Source organism: Oryzias latipes, chromosome 7 (assembly GCF_002234675.1).
Source record: "Oryzias latipes chromosome 7, ASM223467v1".
In the NCBI taxonomy this organism is placed as follows: domain Eukaryota; kingdom Metazoa; phylum Chordata; class Actinopteri; order Beloniformes; family Adrianichthyidae; genus Oryzias; species Oryzias latipes.
The window spans coordinates 21461069-21480186 of record NC_019865.2 but is presented as its reverse complement, the minus strand read 5'-3'; the positions used below and the strand labels follow the sequence as shown (position 1 = coordinate 21480186).

The 19118-nt window shown below is 40.6% G+C and overlaps 1 protein-coding gene across 1 annotated transcript; it reads left to right on the top strand.

Annotated features, from left to right (window-relative positions):
- The first annotated feature begins 5139 nt into the window (after positions 1-5139).
- On the top strand, positions 5140-9133 carry LOC101173631 (EMILIN-2). Its single transcript, XM_004070956.3, has 4 exons — positions 5140-5621; positions 5979-6098; positions 6180-6703; positions 6789-9133. Exons 1-4 carry the CDS (start codon positions 5488-5490, stop codon positions 8699-8701), a joined length of 2691 nt encoding a protein of 896 aa, XP_004071004.1. The 5' UTR covers positions 5140-5487; the 3' UTR covers positions 8702-9133.
- Positions 9134-19118: the final 9985 nt, after the last annotated feature.

Genomic DNA, 19118 nt, shown 5'->3' with positions numbered 1-19118 from the left:
CACAGACTGCTGTTCACTTCCTCTTGGGCATGAAGACAAACATGGCCTCACTCTGTTCATTATATCCAAAAAACAGCTTGTCTAACTAGAAGTTAAAACAGCTGCAGGGCGAAGCCAGGGTGGAGTCCGCTCCACTCAGAAAGAAAGCGCTGCTTGTTTTCAGGGGAGCAGAGCCTCAGCCCAGGCTCAGACATTATGTGTTCTGCAGCATGCTCCTCGTGCTACAATGACACCCTGTTTGGAAAGTCAAGGAGGCTCAAGAGTTCATTGAGAAGATGTAATAAATGTGCCCTCTCACTCATGGCTGTATGCGCCAATCAGGTTGTTTCTTGGTGAAAGAGGTGCGATCTAGAAACAGGAAGCAGGAAATGGGCCTGCTTCTAAAACGGGTCAGTCAAGTGATCCCTACAACACACAAACTGCTCTTGTTCAAAGCAGGGGGTGGTTGGAGGTAGAGAACTTTTTATGTTTCACCACGTCCAAGTGGTTTGGGTGGAGGGAGAGTTCAGATCTTCCACTACAACTGCATATGAGTCTGTTAGTGACTAAGCTGCATAGAGGTGTGGTAGTTCTGTTTGCCAAATGTCTTTGAACTAAAAAGTTTGAGGGAAATTTTCCAACCAGACTTGAGTCATAAATATAGACCATGATAAGAATTTCTTATGTTTAAAATACGACGTCTGACCTGGAAAAATTATTGTCTTCCAGATGAAAAACGCTTCAACTTGTCTTTACTAATAACTAAAAAATCTATTAGTGGCACCCATACTTAGTGAAGTATGAGTGAGAACAGAAGATGCAGAGTGGACCTGCCTTAAATCTCATGGCTTAGTGGGTCTACCTGTAATGTTCTAACGCCTGGATGAAGGTGCTTGATAGATTAAAGTCTAATTAATAGACCAATCAGTTGTTCATTGTTTAAGAATAAATGTGAGAATTATGATGTATCTGAATTAATTTTTGGTTTCAGCTCTTCAGCTTAGTAATGCATGCTTAATGCAAGGGAGTTTGCAACCTTCAACACTTTAAGAGCCAACTGGGTCAATTTCTCACTGATCAGTAGAAGCCATTATGTCTTGCTTCACCCTTTAGAAAAATAAGAGACTAATTTGTATTTATGCTGTTGTTACTACTATGATAATAAATAAAATGCTTGTTTCGGTGCAAATAAAACATAAACATAAATAGAACATGTGTTTTTAAAGTATGAATTGGATTACACCTTTTAACAGAGGTTCATACGACTTCCTTTCAAACTAAAAAAAACACCTTGTATCACGAAGCACAGGGATGTCCAGATTTTTTGCATAGAGGCTAGATTTGGTGAGGTGAAAATATGTAAGGGCCAACCTATTGGCCTGCCTTCTTTAAACCCTTATAATAACATTAAATGCAAATAATTATTTTGGAACACTTTTCATTTCTTCACATAGACCAGAAATAAATGTGAAAACATTTTAAACAAAATTATTGTTAATTTTTCTGAATTTTTGAAGAAAAATCCTCAATGCAGTAAATTTAGTAGTAGGGAATTTCATGTTAGCAGTGATTATATAAATAAAAAGACAAATAAACATCGTTAATTTTATTGTTGGTGGTGCATCTCAGCCAGAAATTTTTAAATCTAAGTAACCAAAATTAAATCAGAGCTAATTAAGGGACCCTTACCATGTTTCTTGGACCTTAAGGTGCACTTGAATGTGTTCAAAAATAGAAATCGGGAATATGATCCAGTGCGCCTTATTGTTGGTTGTGCTTATTGACCTTCAACAGATTTTCTTTGGTACAAACAGTGGGATGACTTTTATCATAGATTAGATTATCAGCATCACATTTAAATCACATTTAAACTTGTTGGTTTGAGTTTAACATTTCAGCTTAACTCTGTTTTGAATGTGTTTTAACTTTAATCCCTTAGGGTGCTTTCTGGTGGTGTTTTTGGTTTTGATGACTTTTTAGCAATCAGATTTGCTGCTTTTTGGTAAATACAATTCATAACTTGGAAAAAAATGTAAATGAAAAAAAAATCTCTTCAGATTTAAAGAACATTTCTTTACAATTCCTGACAGAATGTTTCATCTTAACAGAAACTTAAAGTTTTAAGAATAGAAATTTTGATAAATTGACATTTTCAGATTTTTTAAAAAAAGAGAACATTTTCCTGGTAAATGGCATATACTCATAGTGTTTTTCTACCTTCTTCAAGGCCCAAAGCGCTTTACAGTCACAGACCCATTCACCCAGTCACACACTGGCGGTGGCACCGCTGCTGAACACTAGCACCAACCTACCACCAGAGATGGGGTTCAGTGTCTTGCCCATCAACTCATGGGCGTGCAAGGCAGGAATTGACCTGCAATCTTACGATCAGGGGTCGAGCGCCCTACTGCTGCACCACAGCCGCCCATCATTTCATGTGAAAAAGACATGAGTGCTGAGAGATTGGTCAAAGTTGTAGACTTTAACTTTAACTTCTATTGTTTAATGAACACCGACATGTCAGAGTCTCAATGGGAACACTGTTTAAACATCTTACCACTCAATTTAATGTTTTCTGAAGTATTTACATCTTGGGAAATCTTAACAAAAATATGCAAAAAGTTGAGTGAAATATTTCTTCTTTTTGATCTGTGTTGTTGGTCCATTTTGCACATTTTCTGCAGACGTCCTCGTGTCTGTTGCTGAGTAGATGAGTCCGTGTTCATTTCTCTTCTCCAGGATCATGAAATAATGAGCAGCAGATGGCGTGAAATATATTTGCTCAATGACAATTATAACAAAAGGGCGTTTAACTGGCCAAGCGGATAAACCACTTTATGACGGCTTGTAAATGAATTATGCATTTTCATGAAGCTCTGCCCCCCCCCCCCCCCCTCTCCCTTTCATTGAATTGAAGGACAAATGAGAAATAAGAAGCTAAATGGAGGGTCAGGTTTTATGAGAGGGCTTTTATTTTATTCAAATGTGTTCAGGGTGGCAAAGCTGGTATTGCATAATTAATCTGCTGTTTAATATTTCAACAATGTTGAAAAGTGTGATGACTGAATGTCACTGAAATCTGGTTTAAGGGGAGAGAGGACCCTCTGTGGAGCATTTGGGGTGCATGTTTCTGCACCAAGGTTGCGGGGGGCTCATTAAACGTGCACAAAGACTTTTGTTGTGCATGAATGTGTGGGTTTGTGTGCATGCAGCATTTGAGCATGGGTGTGCACTGTCACAGTTTTTTCACACAGGGAGTAGGGTTGTTGTTGTTTGCTCCCGTTTCTAAAAGTTTGTTGTTAGGTTGGTTTTTGAGTGTGTGGGTGTAGACGTGTGAAGTTAAGAACATGTTTCACAGATTCCGCTTCACAGTCTGCCAAGTTTGCACCGAGCTTCAACAATGGAATCACAGTTCAGTCAAAATAGCATTACAAATGTGTGTATGACATCTAACACACATTTTCCTAAAGCTTTCTGGTGCAAAAAAGGTTTTTGCCTTTCACATATCTTTTCTTCCCTTTACGATTTATAACATTTTTGTTACGTTTCATTTTTTGCTGCTATACAAAATTGGCAAAGTCATGGTCTTGATTTAAAAAAAATGCTACAGTATATATAAAGCATAAAAGTCGAAGTAAGTCATCTTCCATCAACATTTCTCGCTATTTTATGATTTTTTTTAAAAAAATAACCGTCTTGAAATTGACAATCATTCCATTTTTGGTTTTTGTTTTAACCTTTTAAGTAGAGAATTTCATGTTTTAATGACAATGTTTAATACAGAAAAGAGGGAGCCGGTTTAGCTCGTGCTGGTTTGCGGCGCCTTCCGTCCGTGAAACCAGGGCTCGACTCCGGGCTGCTCCCTGTTCCCTTCTCTACCTCTGTACCGGTCCCAAGCCCGGTTTGAGAAGGTTGCGTCAGGAAGGGCATCCGGCGTAAAACATTGCCAAGTTTACCATGCGACTTATTCGCTGTGGCGACCCCTGATGGGAGAAGCCGAAAGAGGAAGAAAGTTTAATACAGAAAAGAAAAACTGTAAGTAAGATATTTAGAAATATGTTATAGCAGAGCTGGTTAGATTGATATTTCAGACAAATTGTGCATTTGGTGCTATCAGCACCAAATTTGACATCAATGTACCTTAAGATCCCTTCATTCAGAGAAGCACGTTAGTCACGAAGATGTTCCTGTTCTTTTGTGAAAGAGAAGATCTTAAGGTACATCCATGCCAACCTTGGTGCTTGTACTACAAAATCCACAATTTTTCTTAATAGGCCTAAAGCTACGTTCACCCTGGGCATGTGACGTTTGTTCAAGAATGCCCTAAAACCACCAAACATTTGGATGCCGGCTAAAATAGAAAAAACACGTGATTTTTCTGCTGTGATATGAACATTAAAAATGACAACGGTAATTGTGTATGTTATCGGAAAATGCATCATTGTGGTGTAAAACATGTCATCACCAAGAATGAATGAGGAGTGAAGGAATAATGGACATATTGGAAGCACTTTGAGCATCTGAAAAAGCGCAGATAAATCCATTATTATTATTATTATTATTTTTGTTTAAAAACACATGCAGGAGTCAAGAATATATGTTTAAAAATGTAACTAGCAATGGTTTTTTTTTCCTGCAAAAAATGATGGACCGATTAAAGCTGGGATTAATAAACATTATTTGCTTTGTGTTCACTGTTTCACATATATGAATAGTACTCCCACAATTTACAGTTTAAGCTCATGGAAAGCCCAAAGTAAGTTTTCCTTACACTTAAAAAACAGCTGATCTTCAAACCACCTTTTTTGGGACAAGGCCTGCTGTTGTGCTCTGTGAAGGTGATGTGTGATTTTCCGTGAGGTTTGTCGAGACATCACCTTAAGAAAACAGGTTTCACCCACAACTCTCACTGGCAGAAATAATGCACAGAAAGACAGATTCCTAGTAGTTTATCATTTGTAATACTTTGGGACAACAGAGAGGGCACGAAAAGTCATATTACTGTTCTTCCCTGGTTGTATAGTGTCACTTTGGTGTCACTTTGTGTAGATTGAGTGGGAGGGGATATGCAGATAGTGGCAGTGGGGCCCTTTTAGTGTTGTCTGGGGTTCCTTCAAACTCACAGTGGACCGTTGTCATTGGAATAGGGTCCACCACACCCATGGGCAGCCTCAAGCTTAGTGTTAAAGTGTTGCCAAAAATATTGCACAGTAGAGACCAGGGCCTTTTTCTGACAGGGCTTTCTCTGCCTTGTCCTGTCTTGCTTTGTCTTTTTTTTCTTTTTGCAATTGAGAGGAATTTCTATTGAACTAATAGAATGGATTATTAAGACTAAAATTTACCTTTGTTGGAGAAATACTTTGCTATGAGTGTTTTTTTAATGATTTATTGTTTGCTTCTCAAAAAGTTTTTTACTTTTCTTAGCTTTGCTGCCTTTTTTCAAGAATTTTATTGAGTCCTCTCTTATTTTTATTTTCATTTCTTGTGATCCGGCATCCTACAACAGCTATGAGTCCTTTAATGCTCCTGGTTTTGTTTTTGTATATGACTGATGCTAAATTCTACAGACCCTTTCAGTTTCATCCATACAAGACCGAATTTAATCCAAATTATAATCAACAGAAACCTACCAGTAGACACAAGTAAGTATTTTTAATTTATTTGTCTCTGAATATCAATTAATATTCATATTATTGCAAAAGTAGCTTTATTTTTTTTTACAATCTTTTACTGTTATCAAGTAATGTATTTTACTTTTACAAAATTGTATTACATTTTTTGTGTGAAGGATTGCAGATGGAATTAGCTCAAAGAGTTTTAATCTGGTTCAGAGCAAATATTCCCTTGTGATTAACGCTACTGCTTGTGCTTCCTGTTAAATTAACTTTATTAGACACAATGGAAATGTGGAATTAGTCTGTTGTTTTCTGTAAAATGATTGTTTTAGGAAGCTGTTGAACTTGTGTGTGAGTTTTCACCTTGTATGTGCGCTCTGACAGGAACCACTGTGCCTACGTCACAGAGAAGACAGTGTCCTTCACCATGCAGGACGGGGCGGCACCCTATGTGAAAGCCGAGTACAACAAGTGCTCCTGGGGCCACAAATGTCCATCTCTCCTGTTAGTTTTTAAACCCACTTTTAGAATTTTTCTTAATTTTATTTAAGGAAAACTTTAAAAGAGCATCTTTTTTTCTCTCAGATATCGACTGATGTACAAACCAATTTACAAGGTGGCACATAGAACAGTCACAGAGCTGGAGTGGCGCTGCTGTCCTGGGTTCTCTGGTTACGACTGTATGGAGGGACACCCAATGTTCCAGCATTCGATGAGAATGATGCCACCTTTCAGGGAGCCAACAATGAAAGGTCTGCAGTTTCAGGGGACACAGCAGAAAGGGCCGATGTCGAAAAGTCCAGTGTACAAAGGTCTGCCCATCAATGCAGGAGTACAAGTTCATCCTTGGAGCCAGCCAAAAGGACCTCCCACTAGTAGTTTCAACTCCTACCCAATGTCTCATTTTGGAGGTCCAAATGCACATTCACACCCTTCTTTTGAGTCCGATCCATCCGAGGCTGAGTCCGTACCAGAAGATCATGAGCCAGATATCCTAGAGACCAACCAAGAGCATGAACATGAGCTCCACCAAGGACCTGAGGAACTCATCCCAGAGGAAATCCCAGCTCCTCCCTCTGGAGAAGACCAGCCTGACGAGGGAGTCACAGGTATTCATCCTCTCATTAGATTCATTCTGCAGTTTCATGTTTACTTTGCCTCCATTGTGAACAGTTTTCTACAATTTCTTTTCAGGGCAAGTTCTGGACAATGAGACAAAAGAGCGAATACATCGCATGGAGGAGGATGTTCAGCGTCTAAACCAGGGTCTGGAAACACTGCGAGGAATTGTGACTGGACTGGAAGACAGCCTGAGAGCCTCTCTGAGAGAAGATGCCAACAGGATGCTATCTGCTCTTCTTTCCGCTGGCCTTGGTCCTATTCCAGCACCAGCTATATCCTCTAATCCTTCCACTATAGGGTTTGCTGAAATTCCAGGGGGACACCCTGACAGAGAGGGTTTGGATGGCAGCCACATCTTTTCAGGCCTCCCAGACCTGAATGGAAGAGTAGAGGAGGTCAGGACAGAGCTGCAACAACACACAGCAGAGCTGCGGGAGCTTAAAACAACTGTGATGGGGCACGACAGAATAGTAAGGAAAATTTCAAATGGGGCAGCAGTGCTTTCTGATTTCAGCGGAAATCTTGGACAGCCCGTGGAGGACTTTATGGAGTCCAAACTGAGTGAATACAAAGCTGACATCCTTGATGGCTTAAAGAAGCACATGGGGGGCGCACAAAGCCCGTGTGAGGAAAAAACCGGAGATGAGGGCCGACAATGCCAGAAGGAGTGGCGCGAGCTGCAGGAGACCATTAGACCCGCTGTGGAGGAGAGCGCTGCAAAGCTGAGGAGTGAGCTTGGAAGCCTCCAGGCACAGATCCATGGATTCACATCCACAGGGAGCTGCTGTGAGGACATGAATGAACTGGTAGAAAGAGTGCAGCGGCTTGACACGTCTGTAGCAAGGCTCAACCAAACTCAGGGTCGATTAAGAGTGGAGCTAGGTAGTCATAGGGATCACATTGAGGGAATTTTGGAGGGACGTCTAGGATATGTGGAGGCCAAGCTCAACTTGACAGGGAAACTGAAAAGTGATGACTCTGGCAAGATGATGCAACAGGACCTGGAGATTCGAATGGAGGGTAAGTTGAGAGCCGTTGAGGACCGCTTACAAGCAGCACTGGAAGAGCTGGGTAATGCCACCGCACTGCTGGAGGGTCATGCTCTCCCACCTCTAGAGACGGAGGTGGAGTCCCTGCGAGCGAGACTCGAGCTCGACGTGGACAGGGTGCAGAAACAGCTCAATGGCCTCGAGATTCTCTGCTCCTCTCCTTGCTCTCCCCTTCAGACATCTGGCACTCAGGGAGACTCGGCAGGGCCAGATGAAGTCCAGGTGGAGGAGCAGAGTGTGAAGGAGGTGCTGCACATGCAGGGAGAACGTTTGAACAGCCTTAATACGACACTTCAGGAAATACTAACAATGCTCACTGCTAGGGACCAACAGGTTCAACAAATAAAAGACACGCCCATTCAAGCTGAGCTGACTTTCCTTAAGTTCAATGTTTACAGGGTCAACCGGAGCCTGACAGGTCTCCATGACTCTCTCGGCACGGTGGCACACCAGATGGGTCAAGTAAACAGCTCCTGGCATGAGAGAGAGCTTCGTCTGGCCCATCAAATAAAAGGGGTGGTCCAGCTGGTTGGACATCAGGCCTCCATGCTGGGTGCAGGTGAACGAAAACTGACCCGACTTAAAGGAGAGCTTCAGGACGTGAAGAGGCGACTGGCAGAGGAAGTCCGAGCATGCCGAAGTACAGCGACTGTGGTCAAAAAAGAAGTAAGTGAGGTTGGCGGGCGCGTGGCTTCCGTGGAGGATCAGTGTAGGGGCCTGAACAACATGGCAGAAGATCTGGAGAGGATCAGGGATGAGCTGGAAAGACAGTCCAGCGGTCTTCTCCTGCAGGTCAACGGGACTCTCTCCAGCCATGCTCAACAGCTGTCAGAGCTGAAAGGGGAACTCAAAAACTGCACCTCAAATGCAAAGCCAGCAAATGCATCACAGATGACAGATGACGTGAACCGCGGAGACACCTTCACCATGAATTAACTCGGTTTTTAGGGAGGCCAACACCTTCAGGTGTGGTGGAGTTATTTATGTGTTCTTCATCAGGATTATGGGATAAATATGTCTTAAACCGGCACTGAAATGCAATAGTTTTAATGAGCTATCAAAGTTGTGACTGCAGCCAAAGAAGAATCTTGAAAATGAATTGTGATGGTGCTACAGTTAACCCTAAACTGCTGTCTTGGTTTAGTGCGCATTTGATTGAATGCGTCTGTGTGACTATACTGTTTCTGTGAAGCTTACACAAGCAGACAATTAAGGATATTTATGTTTTTGTATTGAAATTTTTTAAATCTAGGCTAGAAGTATGAAAAGCATTTGGATGTTTTTTTTATAATTTTTGATTTTGATTGTTTGTCTTAAACTATAATCCCAAATAAAGAAAATATTCTGGAGTTTTTTTTCTGAAAACACAATAAAGACGTCTCTTTGGAATCACATGTTTTTCATGATGGAAGTGCAGGAAATGTAAAAACAAGAATTTGACTCAAGTTTCATCATTTGACTCATGTTTTCAATACACAGAAAAACCACAAGAGGGCAGTGGAGCAGCATTCATTAAGTTGGCTGTTGCAGACAGAAAGAAGGGGGGGGGGGGTGTCAAATGAGCTAAATGTAAAGACACTCTTTCAAAAATGAACACAACCCTTGCCAGCCAGTAAAAAATAAAAATGTGTTTTATTGCTAAGGTGATAGTGAAAGACAACTGAAGGACACCTGAGTGAGCCGTCTCTCTGCCGGCTGCAAATCTCACACTTTTCTGAACGCAGTTCACATTGAACACCAAGTTACGGCGAGGGGTGACCTTGCTAACAACCCTCCCCTGTTAGTTTTTGCTCTCACTTTAGATGCAAACCATTAGAATGACAGCTATCTGTGAAATGAATCCACTGCTGTGTGAAAACCCTTTAGCCCGAGACATGGGGGGAATAATAACTGAGGGTGAGAAGGGTAGCAGACAGAAAAGATAGACACCACGTTTTTCTTGGTTGAGGAACTGAAAAGCGAAGCAATCTAGAGACACAATAACCTTTGTACTGATGGAGGTTAACCAAAAAATGACATTCCTCCATTGCTTTAAGTAAGCTCTAAACATCAATTAAACTAAAGTCGATAAATATAAAACAAAGTGTGATGGCATTTCTTGATTCCCACATTTCTTCCGGAATCCGTAATCTTTCATTACCTGCAGATTTTTCTCTTTGCATCCCAGCGACAAGTCAGTTCACGCTAACACAGGCTGCTGAGACAACAGCCTATTAATCTTTTCCATTTCCGACACAGCACTTAAGACAGAAAGGGCAGACAAGGCTCTGGTGAATTTGACACCTCTGACTATCTTCACCGGTCGCTCATGGATCTGAATCGGAGTTTCGCTCCCTGCACCACTTGCAGGCTGTCACCGGCCGTGGCACGCACACAAATCACAAAAGGCAAAGCTGGCACATGGACAGAGGACAAAGCATACTTGAGTAAACAGGGAGCAGTAGCTCAAAAATGTGAATCATACTATATGATATCCTCTGCTGAAGCTTAAGGTCAAAGCAAAGCTTTTGTCCTCATCGTGGTGATGGCCAGAGAACGGACAGAGGTAATTGCACTTGGCTCGCACACAAGGGAGCACGCCAGACGGCGGTTACCTTAGAGCAAGGACTCGTGGATGCATTCCGATAAGAGATAGGACGTTTTCCAAGAAGCAGCTACCCGGTACTTGTTAAACTGGGCTGGGGTTTTGTCTTAATTAAAGAAAACCATACGATGAAAGTCACATCTGTGAAACATCATATCTGTTTTACAACTGTGTCTAAACACCACAATGAAATAATTAGGTGCTAATATGAGTTAGATGAGCAATCGATCAGTACGATGGAGCAGGCAAGCTGTGTCATTTCAGTCCATGTCAATAACATGGACTGAAATGCCACCATAAAGCACATCATCAACCTCACCAAAAGGACAGTCAGAAAGACTTTCCACAAACCCTATTTTACCTGTTCATCATCACTAATCAGCTTCAACCAATCAATAGCTAATCGTGTTTAAGCCGTCAAGTGTTAAAATATTGTCTCTCCCTTCACCTTCCGTCTGTCATGAGCTGTCCTTGCAAATTCTTGAGGCAACCCCCTTCTTCTCCTGTTCACTTGCAACAGGATCTTCAACTATCTCAGATCCTGAGGATGACTCATCCTTAATCCTCTTCATTACCACCAGCCTGGACTCTGGGGGATCTCCTGGCTCACTCAAAGCAGTCTTCGTACTTTCTTCATACTGCTTTCTGTATTATTTCCCAGGCATCAAAGCAGTCAACGTCACAAAAAACATAGTTTTACCCTTTTTAAATTCTTGTCTGCTCTCTCCTAATTAAAACAGCACATTTAAAAGCCAGCAACACACTCATGATTTACAAGATTACTGTCTTATCAACTGTGTAAATAGACAGACAAACAGAGAACACTGAACATTTAGGCTTTTTTTATTTAAGACCTAGTCTGATAAAAAAAATGTGTTGTGGGATTTTTCTGACGATGGAGGACAAATATAAACAAAATTAAGCTCAAAATTGCATTTCTGAGTACTGCTTTATTTACATCGCTGTAAATAGGGAGCAGACGAAAAAGCACTGTTTAAAATGGGATGGTGTTTGTTGCGTAGGGTTACACTGGGCGGGCCACAAGCTCCCTGACCCCACCCAACCACCCCCACCCCCCAGCCAACTCACTCTCAGGTACGCGAGAGGACGAGCAAGATGATGTAACATAAACACGTGTGCTGTAATGGATTGTAATTGAAGAAGAGATATACAGATTTTAGTTTTTGACCCAAAAACCGATTTTTTTCCAACACCCCTAGTAATAACTGTTTATCCTTAATAGAAGTCTGTGGGATTTTAGCTACTTGAAGCCAGCGGGTTCTTTGGAACACAAGGGGGGAGGGATCACTCAGTTCGCCTTTCAGGAAGGCAGACTCTGCAGTATTTTGCTTCGGTCCCCCCCCTAGGGCGGTTAGTTAATTAACTCACCTGTTCAGCGTCCTATTTAAGTCCAGGTGTGCAGCCGTTCATTCTTTTCCTTACTGCAGCGCTGCATTCGTCGCCCCACCCTCCTCCCGGGCTTCCACCTGTAGGCTCCGTTCGGGGTTATTTCCCAAAAGTTTTATGGAAAAATTATCTCATGGAAATGTATGGAGCCTTATTCCAAACCAAAAGATTGTGAATGCCAACTAATAATGTGAAAATTAAGTATGTGAAAATAAATATTTTACTGCATGAGTTTGTCTTACTGAAATAAGGTTGCTGTGAATACATGCATCTCCGACTCACTTGTCTCGCTCAATGCGTTTTATAGTTCAGTGCGTCTCATTGATTATTTATATCAATTTTGTCAAAAAAAAATTGGTTTGATACTGATAATTATTTTTTCAAAAGCCAGACCCAATGACAAGGGGACATGCTGTACCTGACAACCTATGACATGTTCACTGTTTCAGTGCTCTTGCTCGGTTGTGCAACAAATGTTTGTGTCCTCCAGTGAATAAGTACAAAATAATTTATCGCTAAGTGTCCATAATGACTGTGGACTTCTTTGAGAGCAGCACTGCCTTTGTACTGCTGTAAAAGACTCAACAAAAGGGAGTTTTTTGTGGTTACATTTATACCTAAAATGAGTGACATTCAATGAGATCTTTGTGCTTTTAAAGAAAATCGAATTCATGCACTCAAAACCATTCAGAACACCAGAACAAAGGGTCTGAGCAGAAATCTACAAAAAAAATCCCTTTTTTAAATAATCAGAACAGTGAACCAGTTTACCTGGACACCAATGTTCTGATCATTATCTGATTTATTTGGTTATTGAATTCTTTAGTGTTGAGAGTACAATTCAGTGTCCTTTGAACACCTTTATTCTATGTATTCTAAAAGTTTCCATCTTTTTCCAAGAAAAGCTGAATACAAGACCGTAGAGTAGAGTGTATCACAGACAGCTACTTCTTTATAAAGTCTAGACAGAGAACATCAGCGATGTGTCATTTATTTGAACAGTTTCTACATAAGCAGTGCTACAACTGTTGGTGTCACAATGTTTATGAAGACAGAGGAGGCTTTGAAAGTCATAGCACTTATGCCGTTATGTGCGCACATCCTTTCAATAAAAGCAAATATTTATTTGTGATACAGGAAGATGTGTATGAAAGAGGTCCAGAAATCATTGGTGGTCATACTCTGGTCAAATGACGTCTTGTGTGCGTGGGATAACCTAAGACAATAGATGAATGGACCCAAGAGCCTAGATGCTGATGGTGGTTAAGGGCCAGACCACCACAAATTATCATTTCTGCTATAGGCGGGGCAGCAAAACTTTCTAAAATTCAAGGAGACAAACATTCATGAAAGGTAAAAGGTAAAAAAAACTGTATTTGGCTAAGAAAAGGCAGCAATTTAGCTATTGGTTTAGAGTGAAAGTCTAACTGATGATGGTGTATAGAGCAACATGACAACCCAGCGAGGTGAGGTCCCTCTGCCTTGCTGAAATTGCGCCAAAGCTTCACTCTTCAAAATAAATCAGAATATGGACTTCCAGGTAATTGTCAATTGTTTGTCAACATCTAAACAAGCTTGGTGAGGTACTTTAGTACCATTAAGGAAATTTAATCAGCCACCAAGTCCCAAGTCACCCAGCCTGATGGTGTCTGACCATCACTTCTCCATAACCAGGGTAGGTGTCAGACTCCAACCTTTGAGAAACAATGTCTAATGCCTTTGTTACATGCACCCATACAAGGTTTGACCCTTACAGTTTGTGGGTAGTCCCATGGCCCATTATAGAGAGGTACGGCAGCATCTTAAAGGGAGCAAAGATGTGTCCCTTGAGGCTCATGCGGCCACCAGAAGGGATGAAAATGGAATGTTCCATTGTCGTGGGTGTGGTAACTGTATTTATTTATTTTTTGCATTTACTTTTATTTATCCCAAAATGGGGAAATTGTTCCCCGCACTTTAACCCATCCCCTAGGGGGAGCGGTGAGTTGCAGACTAGCCCCGCTCGGGGGGCGACAGCTGGCTGGGGAGAGCGGGGATCGATCTGCCAACCCTTCAGTTGTAAGACGACCTGCTCTAACGCCTGTTGAGCTAAACTACCGCCCTTTTTTAAGATTTTTTTGTTTTTCCCAGCTCTGAGTAGGGTGGCAGGGGCAGAATGGACATCTGTAGCCGCTCAGCCAATGAGGCCAGATCAGGAAAGGGCGGTGAAGGCGAGGGTGGGGTTGCGTCTGCTGGCCATACAAAGCCACATGCATATGTTTTTTAATTTGCCTTTTGTTCATTTTTTTTTAATTCTTGAAGTATTTGTAAGAATAATATAAGTTGCATGCATTTATGGTGTACGGGTGATGCTGTTGTACAGTTCTCTTTATGCAGCACTTCAGTTGTTAGTAAAATGCGTGTGCAGGTGATACATAAGTGCTCGTGAGACATTCAAACAAACTTCGCTCTGATTGTCTAATTTTCTCATTTCCAACAGCCAGGCTGCGCACAAGGGATGCACAAGAGGCGCTCAAGGAACACATCAACAGCTCTGTGATATTAAACATTGCTAATAAAAATGTTGTTACACAGTGGATTTGAGTTATTATATTTAGAATATACAGTTTTTTTATGCATGTCCTGTGAATTAATTTAGTTGTATTCATCTGCCATCTCTTAAAGTCCAGTCCATGATGAAAATATTGTCTGACATGTGAAACAGCTCATTAGCATAGCATCATAGCATAATAGCATCAGTGTCTAATGACCCCACTATCTCCAAATCAACAATTTTATCAAACCTTCTGTTGCTGTGTTGCTGCTGTGAGTCCAGCAGGTTTATCCCCCAGTTCTGTCCAGATCCTGTGAAAAAAAAGTGCAAACATTTACTCGCCATGCTCTCAATTGGTGAGTGTTGTTTCACACCCTGCATACATGGATTATTTGCGGCAAGGTACTAAATGAAACTTTTGTTTGTCATCAAAAAGTAGGCGGTGAATGCTTCCCTCAAGGGCGGTAAACTTGAAGGCAAAGTATGAACTTTTTTCCAAATTAAAAACTAACGATCTGTTTTGTTCTTTACATATTTTGCCAAATGTCAATTTCTTTTTCTGCTTTCATGTTGTTTAATAAATCTATAAATGGTTTTCTGTGTAATTTTCAATATTAAAGGGGTGTGACTACTATTTAATCAGGCAAATATAATTGTTTCAAGTATCAGACTCAAAGCTTCAATGCAGAAAAAAGATGATTGAATCTGCAGAGGATGACTCTGCCATTAAAATTATTCATCATTAAGACACAGACCGAAGTTGACAACGGCTCAACTTAATCATTATGCGGAGAGTAATCACATTAATTCTTCTCATCTGGAAAATTTTGTAATCCAATCTCTGAGGAGGGATAGCCTTTGCACTCGGTCAAGTTGAGATGCTATAAGAAAAATGAGGAGAAAATAATTGTTAAGTGTGTAGCGATTCATTTTGACATAGATTCTATATCTGTGATTGCCAATTCGATTCAATTTTGGTTTATTTTGAACAATCTAATTCACTGACCAAAGATCAATCCAGGACATCTTTAGCCAGATTTAACCAGTGTGACTCAGAGATAAATACCTGGGTACTGAACAGTTTTCCAGATTCTTTTTGTTTCTTGCAGGATAATCAAATGTAAATTAAATATGTGTACAGACAACCAAGGAAACAAGAATTCATGGCAAATCCTTTCACAATTTAGTTCATTAAGTTCAGCATACTGTTGTTTTTCCACATCAACATAATGGAAAGCAAACAGTATTAGAACATTCTGCCACACTGTATGGTCACTTGTTTCCGCATATTGGACCGTAATGATGGTTTGATTCCTTTTTGCTGCCATCACATGTGTGTTGTCCGCTGTGATACACTTGATATTTTATATGTTATAGTAAAATTATCCTACCGTGACACAATCCAATTGAAAGATTGCTTTGATTATTGATTTATCTCATTTCAAATCAATTGTTTAACAGGTCAATTTGATTCTGTCTCAGACAGATCGATCTGGTTGGAGCATAGGAATAGACATTTATTAAGTGATTTATCGATTCATTACACCCCAAATAATTATAAAAGTGTGTTTAAAATCAACCAAATATCCCAAAAACAAATACAATTTTCATGTGTGTACAATCACCTAATTAAAGCCAGACGTAAATTAAGTGCCTTCAAACAATGCCCTGATGCAATTTTAAGCATTTAAAAAGGATTGTCACAAATGTTGGTGGAGTTTTCATCTTAGAGGCTCAAGGCAAGTGAATGCATAGAACTCTTAGATGATTTGAAATTATATTTTTAGGCATTTCACCATTTAAAGAAGCTAAAGGAATTAGTGCAGCATTTAGTGCAAAGAGCTGCTTATGCTGTTAAACTGGGATAATTATGCTTGATTCTCTCACTAACACTCCAGACTATTTATTTACTGTCCCACTTAATAATTTTTGGTGATGACTAAATATAAAAAAATTGTCCATTAAAGGCTGGGGCTTCCTGACATTTAAATTATTCATACAATCAATTTAGGGTTTGATTACAAGGTGTTATCAACTGATAGCAATAACATGGGTTCTACAGAAAGGATTAAAAGTAAATTAGTTATTACCTGACTTCCTTTGTGGTTAAGTGCACTTCTAGAAGATGGATGGCATAGCGAACCAGCAAGGACAAACCAAAAAGATAGTCTGCCTTAAGGCTTTATCTGCAGTTTGCATCACCAGACGTTATCACTTTGTGTGGTGTGGTCTTAAAAATCTGTTTAAATAAAAAATATTTCTTTGAAAAAACATTTTAAATTTAAAAAAAAGAAACTAAACTTTTGATGATTTTTTAAAAATCAAATTTAAAAAGTCCTTACTATTCAAAAGAGCAAATGAAACAGCCTTTTGCTCCAATTACTTTCTATTTATTCATTTTCAATTATTCATCTTCTAATCTGTTTTATGTTTGCGGGGTCACGGGGCTGCCGGAGCCTATCCCGGCCACTTGTGGGCGAAGGCAGGGGACATCCTGGACAGGTCGCCAGTCTGTCGCAGGGCCATGATCACACACCCATGCACTCTCACATTCACACCTATGGACAATTTAGAGTAACCAATTAACCTTATGAAGCATGTTTTTGCATGGTGTGGGAGGAAGCCTGAGTCCCCGGAGAAAACTCACACATTTCTTTGTAGTAACTTCAAAGCATAAGTTCATAATCAGTGAGTAAAACCTATGAGTTCAGAACCAAGGTTAGATCGCAGAATTGCCAAGGTTAGTACAACCCAGAAACAGGCTGAAAGGTTTGGTTTTGACATGTTCATGTTGAAATTCACCACTAAACATCGCAAAACAGTTGGACTTTTCTATAAAAGGGTTTCCTGGAGAAAAACATGGTGAAACATGGTGTAGCTTTCCAAACATAACCTGAACAGACAACAAGGCTTCTGTCACAAACGTCTTTAGTTTTTTTGCGTAAATTAAATTAGTTTTGCAATAACTCTTCCATCCATCCAACCTGACGTTAAATTATAAGATAGAGTGGCAGGTATCCATACATAGCTAAGCCTTAAAACCACGATGCTTGATCGATTGAGTTGCCATTTATTTGTTGAAATTGCCCAGAGAGAAAGCGACTACACTCATGTTGGAGATAATCTCCAATAATTTCTTCTCGTTCCAAAAGCTGCCTGCATCACTAATAAGTCAGTGACGGGGCTTCTTGTAATGGCTGCCTGTAAAACCCAAGTTCATCCTACATACCTTAACAAGTGGTCTGAGAAGGACCAACTCCCAGTGCTGAGGTATTAATTTGACAACACTGCTTTTTACAGCTTTGACAGGGCTGCAGTCACGGCATAGCTTAGCAAGCAAGCCAACACTCTCTTAAGCAGCTTTCCGTGACTGTCAGTCTAGGAGCTGTGCTGCTCCAAGCAAACTTCACGGATGGGTCTGATAAAGCTGGATGACACAGCGCTATAGGTGAAGTTCAAACTCACTCCAGTCAGAATTTTCTGTTTGAGCGCAGATGAAACTTTATTTTGAAGTTAATTCAGCTTTGCCACCAAGGAAATCTACCTAAAGTCATAAATTGTACATCAAAGCCAAGTTGAAATGTACCAAAGGGCCTTCCGTGATCAATAACTGCTAGTAAAACGTCATTAAATTAATGGACCGCGTCTATATTGTGCGCTTTCTGTCTTCCCTTCTGTGCAGCACTTTTAATTTTATACCATGGTGATGTGTGTTCTCTATAAAACCTATAATCCTCAAACTGGTGTACTCGCTGGGAGAAATGAAGGCTAATGGTCAGTTCCTCAGCAAGACACTGAATTTTTCCAATTAGTGAAGGACCCCTCTACTTCCTAAATCACTTTCAGCCCTCTCTTCATTTGAACATTTGATAACACAATGACAGGTGGTCATTCACTGCTTAATATCCCTTTTGCTGAATCAAACTTCTTTTTTTTCTTTGGTTCCCTGACAATTAGATTGGATAAAAACTCTTGCTAAACGTCCATCCATCTTCGGTTCTTGCTATGTCCTCTTCAGGGTTACATGGATGCTGGAGCCTATTCTCTACTATAGGGTCACACACTTAAGGCCTGTTCACACCGAATATCGCACAATATTCGCCGACGTTTAACGCCTCGTGACTAAACAAAGGGCACCAATGTGAGTGTGCACACCGACGCGAAAATCGGCACGCGTAAGAGCGTCATTTTTTTTAAAAACACCTCGGGTTCGTTTTTTGGGTTTGACGCACTGCGTCAAAAACTATACGACCAATGACAATGGCGCTTTTGCACACGTGTCTGGAGCTTCTGAAGTTGCAGTAGAACACAACTTGGGGGCGCTCAAACACAAAACTGTCTTGCTGAGCATACATACGTAACGGGGAAGAAGATATACGCCAAGTAGCGTCTTTTCCGGTGTCTTTCATCATTCAAGAGAACAATAATTTCTTCATCTCTGGAACTGGAGCTGGAGCTACTGGTGCTTGAAATATTCATGTTTTCTTTGTATGATTCTGACAAGCGTGTAAATACTTGCTCTCTTCTTCTGAGTGAAAAGCGAGTATAAGAAGCATAAAGTTGGGCAGCGCCACCTTGTGTACAGAAGTATTTCTGTTTTATATTAAGAGCCATCTAAAGTCAGGGAATGAATTTGCATGTTCTCTGGGCTCATCGTCAGCAAAAATCGCTTGGGTGTGAACACAAAAAACGTGTTGAAAAACGCTGGCGAATAACGTGCGCCAATATTCGTCCCGGTGTGTACGGCCCTTTAGAAGCACCAATCAACCTATGAAGAATGGTTTTGGGCTCCGGAGTGCCTGAAAATCGCACACATGTGCAAGGAGAAC